At 54.2% G+C, this 11735-nt stretch overlaps 1 protein-coding gene across 1 annotated transcript in view; it reads right to left on the reverse strand.

Moving 5' to 3' along the window:
* ZSWIM5 (zinc finger SWIM-type containing 5) overlaps nucleotides 1-9980 on the reverse strand; it is a 121107-nt gene extending 111127 nt beyond the window's left edge. The window contains exon 1 of the mRNA XM_019489443.2: nucleotides 9302-9980. Within this exon, the coding sequence (XP_019344988.2) occupies nucleotides 9302-9965 (664 nt within the window). The 5' untranslated portion in view covers nucleotides 9966-9980. The remainder of the gene's footprint in view (nucleotides 1-9301) is intronic.
* Between the last annotated feature and the right edge of the window lie 1755 nt (nucleotides 9981-11735).

Raw genomic sequence — 11735 nt, forward strand, 5'->3', positions numbered from 1 at the left:
GCTACCAAAGCACCCACGCATTTGAGAAAGGACGAAGGGGAGGGAGGGGGAAGCCAGCACCAAGATCCATTTGTCTGGCAGTTCCCGTCTTCCTCAGTGAGACTGTTGAGATTGTATGAGCAATTCATTGCTACTGAATTCAACAGGGTTGGCTTGGGGGGCGGGGAAGAAGAGTTCAAGTTGGAGCAACGACGTTGAGGTTAGATTTTAGGAAGAATTTTCTCATCAGGAGGGTGGTGAAGTGCTGGAACAGGCTCCCCAGATTGGTGGAGGAGTCTCCATCCTTGGAGGTGTTTAAGTCCCAGCTAGACAAAGCCTTGGCTGGGATGATGTAGCTGGGGCTGGTCCTGCTGGGAGCAGGGGCTGGACTGGATGTGATCTCCATCCAGCCCTCATTTTCTAGGATTCTACAAAAAGTATCTGGAGAGGGTCAAATGACAAAGCTATGGCCTGCCCTGAACCTCCAAATACTTTCTGTTTTAGTAGCTTCTTGATTGAAAGAGCAGTAATTCATAGAGGCAAAGGTCACGGAGAGATTTCCGTAGTTATGCAGGATGCAGGTCCAACGGACGCGCTGTTCATCCTCATCGAGGGACTCGTCCTGCAGCGGTACTGGGCCAACTTGCAACCGTCCGTGCAGAAATGCCAACCACTCGTCGCTGTTGCATACGGGCGGTGCACCACGTGCAAGGGGCACAGCAGGGGCTGCAATAAGAAGCTGGATCAATCCCTCCCCATTCGAAAAATGGAAGAGCTGGCCCCTTCCCGCCAGTGGCTCCCGCTGGAGGCACAGACAAGGAAAATCACTTCCAACGACTACACAACAGCGAATAACTAATAATGGCGGGTATCAAAGGAGCAACGCGACTGGAGTCGTGATTTTCCCAGCAGCAATTTGCTGTGTAATCACGTACTAGTGAAGGTGGAAACATCGTTTTCAAACCTTGACCGCAGACGAGACCATTTCCCATTCAAAAGCAGGGAAAGGCAGCATCACGCGGAGGTAATTGGTATCCCCACGCTTGGAACATTTTCTGTTAAGACGTTCAGGATTTCACCCCTTGGGTTTGTTTGTTTTTTTATATGGCAAGTGTTTTAACGAGCTTAGAAAAACAAAAAAGCCCAGAATATTTATATGGCTTGGAAAAACTACATGCAGTGGCTCAGGGTTTTATGCTAACGACAGGCAAATTCATTCACCCGTGCTAACACGAGCCAGGCAAAATCCTGCTTTAAACTCCTAAGCTTACAAGTTTAAAAGAAAAAAGAATAACTTTAGACTGACATGACAGCAAATCCTTTGGGGGTCACGTCCGAGAGGCTCTGCTGCTGGGAAACCCTCAAGAGTTCATACACCGTGCATGCAGTATAAGTCAGTCAAATGCAATTTATTCGGGATTTCTTAAAGTTTAAACTTTGGAAATTTAAAAAAAAAAAGTTTTAAAAATGAAATGCTTGGTGTGTCAGTCCTTCAGTCTCAGGGCTTGGGAAAGAGGCGGCCCTTTTCTCTCCCGTTGAGCCGTACTAAGCCGGGTATGCTACTAACCCACCCGTTTTGGTAAGAGCTATGCTTGTTGTAACGAGAGCTTAGAAACCCCATTCCTGAAGGGAGCAAACCCTCGGGATCAGGGCCTGTGTTTCTAACCTCCACAGGATACAGCTCTAATGCAAATCAATCCAGTGCCATTTTCCCGGACCCCGGAGGCCGGAGAGTCAATGCTTCGGGTCCTGCGGGAGCTTCGCCCAACAGCAGGAATGAAAAACTGAACAAAAATCTGCCGCTTCCCGGCTCTCCCGTTCAAACCCCACGAGAGACCTGGCTTCATTCGAGGGCAGACGAGTTCTGCAGCATTGAGAACTCATGAGGTTAACAGATCCAGCATTTCACGGCGGCGAGGCTTTAGGTCTTGTTGGAAAACAGATCAATGTCTATTGATGGCGAGGTCCGAGAAAGCTGAGAAACAGCAGAGCCCGACTCGAGTTATGCAGGGAGGAGGCGGAGGAGTGCTTGAAAAGAGGCCGCAAAAGGTAGGGAGGCGCACACACTGACTCCCTCCACCGCAACACAAAATACAGTCCTTGGGGGTGGAAACAGAGGGGTCAAACCTGGGGGCGGGAGCAGAGAAGACGCAGCTGTTTCCGACGGGAGCGGAGCTAAAAGCAGCTTCAGTTTTGCTACGGTAAGCATGCGAGGAAGGAGGCCGAACGTGTCTGGCTACGCAGGCACCACCCTGCTAAGAAATCCTTCCAGTTTCCCCGGCAGATCTCACCGGTGCTCTCCGAGAGAGGAAAGATCTTCTTCCAGCCTCAGGATTCAAACTACCGGACATCTGATGCATCAGTACCAGCCCCAGCACTGCTGAAGAGGGGAAGTTGCATGAAGTTAAAAACAGAAGGGCAACCCACTCAATCCCGTTTCCTTCCAGCTCGGTGGAAACTTTCCATCCAAGGCAAGAGTCTGGCCTTAAACCGCAGTAAGGAAGCCAAAAGGAGGACTATCTATCTATCTATATAGATCGGGGTGGGCAAAATGCGGCCTGCGGGCCACATGCAGTCCCCCAGGCCATTGTATCCGTCCTGCGGAGCCCTAAATAATTTAGAAAATTAATATTTATCTTCCCGTCACGCGGTCCTTGATGGCTTGCCACAACTCAATAAGCAGCCCTCCACCCAAAATAATAGCCCACCCCAATATAGGTAGACAGATAGCTCTCTATCTACCTCTCTATAGATATATCTATCTCTCTATAGATATATATATAGATTTTTTTCTGTCTCTCCAAGTAAGGTCAAAATACCGTCACTCCTTCCCTATTACTCAGAGCACACACAGATCTATGCCCCACGCCCACACGGATAAAAACAAGTCAGCCACTTCCAAAAGCCGTCGAGGGGAAAAGCACCCTTTGACACACGGCGCTTCAGGATCTAGCAACGCGCGACCTGTGACAATGCCTCGGCCTCTGCATTAAAATTTCTATCCTGGGCATTTGTGACGAGGCAAACCCAACGCGCCGCACCGCTCCTTCTTAAATCGCTTTCCACCTCCTTCGCAGCGTTAGCTGTTCTCATCTCAAGTGAAGTGGGCAGAAGAGGGAAAAAACTGCATCACCGCTAAACATAGAGCGGTGCATAACACCTCCAGGCAAAACCCCTCAAATTAAGCACAGTGCAACATATCAGCTCTGCCCTCCATTTTCTCGCTCTCTGCCACCCAAACCGAAAATATAATTAAGGCCCCAGCGTGATCGGACTTCTGCTGGCAAGACGGAGACAGAATTTAATCTAAGACACAAAAAGAAATAAATTAATTACATAAACTCAGCAAACCTGCTGTCACCCTCGTGCCCTCGCATTCTTCTCCGAGATTAGGTTCATATGCATTCAAATAAAAGCTATAAGGCTAATGTATCTTTTTTCACCCCATCCATTAAAAAAAAAAAAATCTCCATTAATATCTCCAGAGAGAAGGAAAAATCTCACGCAGCCAAAGGGTAGATTCATAGCTCACAGCTGCCTTGTTAAAAGTACAAAGTTATCCCACTTCTGGTAATATTAGACTTGACTATTTTTAAAGCTTTCCTAAAGCGTCAGCGCAGGCTCGAGGTGGTGGCTGCAAGACGGGTATCATCAAAGCAAACCTCATGGCACCGCAAAGCCCGTCGTCCTCTCTCACAGGGCGACAAGGACTCGCAGCGCCTCGACCGGCGCGGTTAATGGAGTTTGAGCACTCGCGTTTCCACGAGGATCCCTCCGGCCTGCGACTACAAGAACCGGGCGTTGTGGACACAACTCGCACTCGGCGCGCGGAAAACGCCTCTCTCACCTGTTCCAAACACGGAAAAAGATACTACCGAACGAATGAAAAACCCAGCGTTGCTGTCTGCCCAAACCACAAGTCCCATTCTCTAGTTACCAGGACTAGAAACTACCCCGTGTAATTTAGGTCTCTTGGGACGCGTCTACACAAGACGTTTGCTGCTCATTAGCCTAATAACACTACGCAGCAGCACGGCAGTTAAAACCCAGGCTAATAGCTCCTGCGCAGTGTGATCTGGTGGATGTGCAGCGGGGCCGCGTACAGGCAAGGGGGAACCAGGCAGCCGCCCGGGGCCCGGACGGAAAGGGAGCCCGAAAATGGTAATTTTTGTTATTATTATTATCATCATCATCATCATCTCTGGCCAAAGGGGGCTGATACTAAAAGTCCCCCTGGGGCTGCCGGGAGTCTGGGTACGGTGCTGATGTATCACAAAAAACCGTGCGCCGGCGCTACTGCATAGTAACTCTAGTTACTGAGCATTTCATTAGTACGTTATTAAACAAGTACTAAACTAAATGCACTGTAGCTAAAGCGTGTTAACGAATGTGTGGACGCACACCAACCCCTAAATACTTCCAGTTCACTGGGCAGGATTTTCCACATCTGCTTGACCTGTTTTAATTAAGATCACCCCTCTTGTACTAATTACCATCGAGCCACAAAAACCCCCCACCCTGCGTCAGAACATCTGTTCGTGCATCTGAACATGACCCAAACGCCAATGAATCTGCTCAGAGTAAAAATTTCAGCTTTCAGACTTCACCCTGCCCCTTTGCCCTGCCAGTAATAATGGTCTCCATGTTAGCGCAGACTCCAAGTTATGGCAGAAGCGATAAGCATGCCCAAGCTGCATCTAATATGCAAATCCCCGGTGCTAAACACAGCGTGTCACTTAGTGTTTAATTTTAATGCCATTCTATAGGTGAAGAGCAAAACCACTGCCAAAGGAACGGCGTATCTGTGCACGGGCATGGCGACAGCCCTCAGGTAACCCCTGCCACCCGCTTGTATGCAGTCCAAGACGTTGGAAGTGGTTAATATAAACTAGCGCAGTAAAAAAGAAATGCAAAGTCAATTAGGAACATGCTGCGAAACAGCTATTCCACCGAAAACGAGATTCCCCAGAAAAGGAAACTCCTTCAGTATCATCCTAACGGGAACTTTCAAAAGGAGAAAACACTTCATGAAATATGCTGCTCACTTCAACTCGGGTCCCTTACCACATCCAGCCCGTTACTAAGCCCAGACCTATTTCCAGAATGAGAACGACCAACGGTTAAACAAAAATAGGATTCCATTTTGGCCTGCGAAAACGTCTCCACCCGGACTATCTGGACTTTTAAAGAGCACGAGGTTTACATTTAAAGATGTGCACTTACGCCGGACTGGCATCAGGTTAAATGAAACGCAACACAGATGGCCGCTTTCTTCTAATCAGAAGAAATTTCCCACCTCTTTCAAGGTGGAAAAAAAATGTCAACTTGAAAAATATCTGTATTATTTTTGTCTGCTGGTTTTTTTGGCACCAAGATCAAAATCTTCCCAAGGACAGGAGACGCCCGCTGCTCAAGACCTGCTTAGATGAAAAAACTATTTCTAAAATCAGTCCTTTCCTCGAGTTTGTGGAGGGAAGGCTACTCCGCGGGTAGCGACCTTCCAGTGTCAAGCTGGTGCAGAAAACTCTGCCGAGCCCTATCTGTGCAGACAAAGCGTACAGAAGAAACGGAGCGCTGCCAGCTGCCCGTGACGTGCGCGCGCGCTGCGAAACACCAGCTGAACGTGCAGAAGGACTAGCAGTCCTGGACGCACGCTCACTCTAAATATTTACCGTTTCAAAGCCCTGCTTCATTGTTGCTGGAGCAGCAAAAGTCAATCCTGCGTGTGTACCTATGGCTGGTCTGCATACCGCTGCCGCGCGGCACAAAGCCTTATCTCCAACGGCTCCTATTGTGCACCAGAAGCACGCACCGCACACCGCCTAGGTCGGGAGGAGTTAAGTTATAACGCCGAGCGCAACGAAAAGCTGCGTGTTTATGGCTCCGGTATAAAAGGAGCCCTTCCATGGCGCGGTCGTAAAAGCCAGGGAGAGAGCGGCTCCCAGCTAAAATCGCCACCGTCGCTGGCGTGCTCATAAGCAAACATGACAACTCAAGGACAAACAAAGTGTATTATACTAAATTAGGAAGCACAGGCGCGGGGCATGGATTTGTTCCAGGGGGATAACACCCGGCTGTCAAACCCCGCTGAAGGGCTCCCCCCCCCAAGAACCAAAGAGCTGAAGGTGTCAAACTTTGATTCATAAATATTGATGCAAATGAACTTGTTAAAAATTAACCGCCGCTGTTAAAGGTTTTGTATCCTTTCGACGTCCCATGATGCACTGCACTCCTGTGCTTTATATCAAGCCCTGAATTTCTGCATTCCTTTCCTCCATGCTTTTGTCATTTGTCTACGAAAATTAAAAAAAAACAAAACCCCAGCCCCACACACAAAGGCAGGATCTGTGCACATAATAATACTGCAGTTTGTAAGGAGACAAAGATGCTTGTGTTCCACTTCCAAGACCTTTTTACCCCAAAAAGAAAAAAACAACAGTTTAATGACTCCAACGAGATCAGGATTTGAGCCCTGTTTAAGTTTTACTAAGCACGAAGGAATTATTAATTGATAACGCGGCGCAGAGGTTTTGCAGGCACCAACGGGCTGCACGCCCCCAAAATCATTTATTTACAGCGGTACAAGCCTCTTTGCGTTACGCCAGCCGTGGCGTTCGTGTGGGGCAGCTTCTTGGGTTCAAATTAAAAACAGATACAAAATTGCGGAGCGTGTCGTCAGCGCTGCGAGACGGGATCGCACGGGCAGACGATGGTTGCAGCTCTGAAGAGGCGGGTCAGAAGAGGCAGCCATACACACATCTGAGCTTTATTAATAATAAGAGAGCCGCACGCATGTCAGATGCCAGGCTGCAGAGCCCAGCGCGGGGAGGAAGCACTTGTTCAAGGAAGATAACAGCTGCGGGGAACAATCATTCAGATTTAATGCCAGCAAGACAGAAGAAAGTCGGGTTCTTTCCAGAACCGATCATTCCTATATAAGCTGACAAAGTGCATGTCTTTGTGGCAAGCCAAGCAGGATCTGCAAGCTGCTCGCCTCTCCTCTGACGAGGGCTACCCTTGCCACTGCCTCCTGGCAGCCTGGGGAAAATGGATGTGGAAACTTCGGAGCAAACGTTTCTCCTTAGCTATGCTTACCGGCTGGCCGAGATAAACACACGGCCTGTCGAAGCGTTTTGTTTTATATAAATCATCCGCGGGCCCCGCGCTGGAAAGCGGCTCCGGCTCTCTCCCCCCGCTAAACCATCAGGCTTTCTTCCCATCATCACGCAATCCCATTGTTATTGCATTAGCTCTGGTGTGCAAACGGGGGGGAAAAAACCCGTGTGATCTGTTCAACCGTACACCGCCCCTTCATTTCCACTGGAAGAGAATTTCCCAGATATACAGGAGGCGACGATGCTCCCGACACACATTTTTTGGGGGGGGCAGAACCCCCGCTTGCAAAATTTCCACCACCTCCACCCTCTTCTAAAAGCCTTGAAAAAATATCATGGCCTAATGGTGCAGTAAATATTTCCAACACACGGCATCTGACCTCAGTGGAAGATGCAGAGAGCAGTGGGTGGGAGCTCTGCTCTCAGACCTCAAGGGGACAGTTTCAGCTTGTCGAGGAATACGACATGCCAGAGGTGGCCGTGCTCCCGCCCGCCGGCTCCAGTCGGGACAGCGGCCACAGAGAACCCGAGCCAGGGCCGGGGGCTTTCCCGCACCCCCCGCCTGGGGAGCAGACCGTGCGTCTCCTCTCTGCACACCTGACCCCCATGTTCGAACTGACGACCGCGTTGGGCCTCCGTGCAGAGGGGTGTCGAGAGAGATCTCTTTAAAAACCAAAACTGCCCTGTGTAAAACCACCAACGCTCACACGCCACTACCCGGGCTGTCCACCCTGCATCCGCCGCCGATTCCACCCGCGGCGGCTCAATAAAGCATCTCCCACGCGGCGCTCGGGCCGCTCAGAGCAGCTTCGCTCCAGAGACAGTTACACAGAAGACATCAAATTCTGTGTGTATGTGTGTGTGTGTACACACAAGCACACGTGTGTACATATATACACACATGTACATACAGATGTATTTATATACACATATACACACTTTATGTGTGCATATGTGTATACACACTGTGTGTGTGTGTATATATGTATGCACACACTCACTTTTATTTCTATACACATGTGTATTTGCCTTCAAAACAATTCAATTTCTTCTTCCATTACTCGGTTTCAAAATGATTTCACACCAGCTCTACAAGGGGAGGCCGACACAGCTCCTAGCACACACAGGTTCACAAACAGGGTGGAATCAAACCCTTTCCTTTTTAAAAAAAGAAAAAGAAATCGAGGATTTCTTTTGCTGCACGTTTATTTTAAGACCTCAACAACCCCGGAGGTTTAATAAGAGGTTTCTATGTCAGGCTTGGAAAAACGTCTGGGTTAAGCCCTTCTGAATGCAAACCCTACTTCGCTTATTATACGGCCTCTTTCCATCCAGAATTAAAACACACCTGCACACAACGCTCCGAAAATAAACCCAGTAGGATGAACTATTTCTGAAAGAAAGACAGAAAAAAGAAAGCGAAGGACCCCTGCCCCCCAACTTTCTCTTCCTTCACGGAGGCCGTACCCTGGCACAGGAAAAAATTTGCATGTCATTTGCAAAACAAATTGGAGCATCCCCCTCCTGGCCCCGGGAACAGGCCTTTCAAGGCCCTGGGAAGCAGCAGCAGCAGAGGCAGTGATCTGGGGGAGGACCCTGCAGTTTGGGCTGCCCTGAAAAGCCAGCGGGTGTGAGGGCAGGCAGGGATGGGCAGAGCATCCTGGCTCCTTCCCAAGCCCCGAGATAAATCCATGCAGTCCCTGCTCCCCTGCATTCAGGGCCAGGATAGTTCAGGGCTCCTGCAATCCGGCTGGGGGCTGGCAACAACCGGGGGCAGAGGGGATCCGCCGGCTGGGGGTGGAGGAGAAGAGCCTCCTCTTGCTCACAGACAACAAAAGAGCTGCCGCAGCGCCGGCGGAGCCCCCCGAGCTTGTGGGAGGAGGGAGAGAGCCAGGCCCCTCCGCCCTCCGGCCGGCCAGGCAGCGCCCGTGGGGCCGGGAGAGTGGAAGGGGGGATACAATGTAACCGGGGGAGAATACTGAGTAACCGGGGAGGATACAATGTAACCAAGGGGGGACCCGGCCTGTCCCGGGCCGAGGGGAAGACAAGGGTGTTCAACCTTCGGGGAAGGAAAGGCGAGGAGGGGGACAAGGGAGGACAGGAGGGATGAAGGGAAGGAAGAAGGGGGAGAGGAGAAAAAGGGGAGCAGGAGGAAAAAGGCAAGGCAGGGCAGGTAGAAGGGGCGAGGAGGAGAGGGCGGCACTCACCCACTTGCAGGACGCTGTCCACGGCGCCGCTCTCGAGCAGGCGCACGCCCCGGCGGAAGGGCAGCCCGTCGGCGGGCGGCGCGGCGGGGCTGGCAGCGGCCGGGCTCCCCGCGGGCGGCGCGGCGGGCGCGGGGCTGTCGTCCCCCGGCGGCGCGGCCCCGGCGGCCGGCCCGGCCCCGGCCCCTGCCCCGGGCCCGGCCCCAGCCCCTGGCCCAGCCCCGGGCGCGGGGCCGGCGGCGGCGGCGCGGCCGGGCTGGAAGCTGGAGTACATGCGGATCTGGCGCTCGCTGCGGGGGAAGCTCCAGTAGACGATGCGGCGCTGCACGGGCTCGGGGATGCGCTGGAAGCGGCCCTCGACGCGCTCGAAGGCCCAGCTCCCCGCCACCCGCTTGGCCGCCGCGTCCAGCAGCGACTCGGGCTGCCGCAGCCGCGCCGCCGCCGCCCCGACGGCCGGGCAGCAGCCCCCGGCCCCGGCCGCCACCGCCGCGGCCGCCGCCCCCGGCCCGGCCCCGGCCCCGGCCGCCAGCGCCGCCCGGCCCGGCCCCGGCCCCGGCCCCGAGCCCGGGCGCGGCGCGGCCGTCGGGCAGGCCCGCGAGCACAGGCGCTTGGGCCCCGCGGCGGGCGGCGGCCGCAGCAGCTCCTCGCCCCCGCCGCCCTCCGCCATGGCCGCGCCACTGAGCCGAGCCGAGCCGGGCCGGCCGCGCCGGGCGCGGGGAGGAGACTGGAGGGGGCGGGCCGGGGGCCGGGCCGGGCTGCGCGCGGGGCGGGCCGGCCCGGCCCGGCCACCAAGGGCCTCCGCGTGCTGGGGTGCGAGAGGCGGGGCGGCTGGAGACCCCCGACTCTGGGGCCCGGGGCGGGGGTCTGGACATGGAGGGCGGGGGGGCCCCCAGGAGGATGCCGAGAGGGGACTTGGACTCGGACTCGGGGGGATCCCAACTCTCCGAGCTGGCGGTGACGGCTGGGGCTAGCACAGGGGGCCACTTACTGAGTTTTGGCAAGCCACGGAGGGCCCCAGGACAGGCAGCCCGGTGTTTGAGGCCACCGAAACATTAATTTTCTAAATGTTTGAGGGGCCTGGTGGGCTGTGGGCCGCGCTTTGCCCACCCCTGAGCTGGCAGAAGAGGAGAGGGAGGCCCTGGGTAGCCGGGGTTTGGGTGGAAGGGGTGAATAGGGGGGCTGCTGGGGGTGGGAGAGGTGCAGAGGGGGCCCCCAGGCTGGGAGGTCCCCTGGTTGGCAGGGCTGGGAGTGAGGGACCCCTGGGTGGGGATGGGGGGGAGGTGAGTAAAGGGACCCTGGACTGGATACCCCTGACTCGTGGGGGCTGGGCCGGGTTGCTGGGGGTGGAAGAGGCAAAGGAGGAGACCCCAGGCTGGTGGGGCAGGATCTCAGAGAAGGAAATAGGGGGACCCCGGGCTGGTGGGGTGGGGGGCTGCTGGCAGGGCTGGGGGTGGGTGACCCCCAGGCTGCTGGGAGAGGCAAAGAGGGGGACCCCAGGCTGGTGGGGCTGGGAAGGGGGGACCCAGGCTGGTGGGGGTGGCTGGAGGGACAGGTTTGGGGGAGCAGGGTCAGGATGGGGGCAAGGGGAGAAGGATTTGTCCCTCCCCCACTGCCCCCAGCAGGCAGGGGAGGAAGTGCTGCCTCCCCTCGATGCTGCTAACTTCAGCCTGTTCTTTTTGTGGTGCTTTCATCTCCGAGGTGCCTCCAGGTACCCTGTGCTGCCCCAGCGGGGTCCCCGTGTCGCGCAGGGACAGGAGAACCCACCTGGTTCCCTCCCACCAGCTGATCCTCCTCATCCTCATGGGAACTGATCCAGCTTTCCCCTAGCAAAACCCTGCCCCGTGCTGTGGGTGGCAGGGGTAGGGAAGCAGCAGCTGCTGGATGTTGCTGACCCCCTTGTTCATTCTGCCCAGGCCAGGGGTCAACAATTTCAAGGTCAGGTGCCTGAATCCCCTAGGTCCTACAGCAGGTGTCACATACTCGGGTATCACCAAGCTCCTGAGCTTGGCCCAGTTCATCTTTGGCCTCTGCACTGCAGCAGCTGGGGATGGCCTGGGGGAGGAGAGGGGGCTGCCTGCAGTAGCCAGGTCCTTTCCCCTACTCCCATTTGGCCTCAAACACCAGGCCTCAGATTTGTCTTCCCCCAGCTCCTACCCAGCACCCATGCTGCCCCATCGCTTCCCCTGAAATGCTGCACAACCCAGCCGACCCTCAGCTCATCCTCGGGCCTCCTGAACGTGCCTGAACAAACAATTGCCCGTCCTTGCAGCTAGGGTTGGGTATTTGACCAGTCAAATAAAGTCCAGTCACTTAGCAGCCAAAAATTGTAAAATAGATCCGAATAATAGACAGAAAAAGCACAAATTTTTCATTAAATGTGTTAAAAAAAATTAAAATCATATTTCTGTCAAGAAAACTATGACAAAGTAGGGGGTTT

This window comes from Alligator mississippiensis, chromosome 5 (genome assembly GCF_030867095.1).
Source record: "Alligator mississippiensis isolate rAllMis1 chromosome 5, rAllMis1, whole genome shotgun sequence".
Classification (NCBI taxonomy): domain Eukaryota; kingdom Metazoa; phylum Chordata; order Crocodylia; family Alligatoridae; genus Alligator; species Alligator mississippiensis.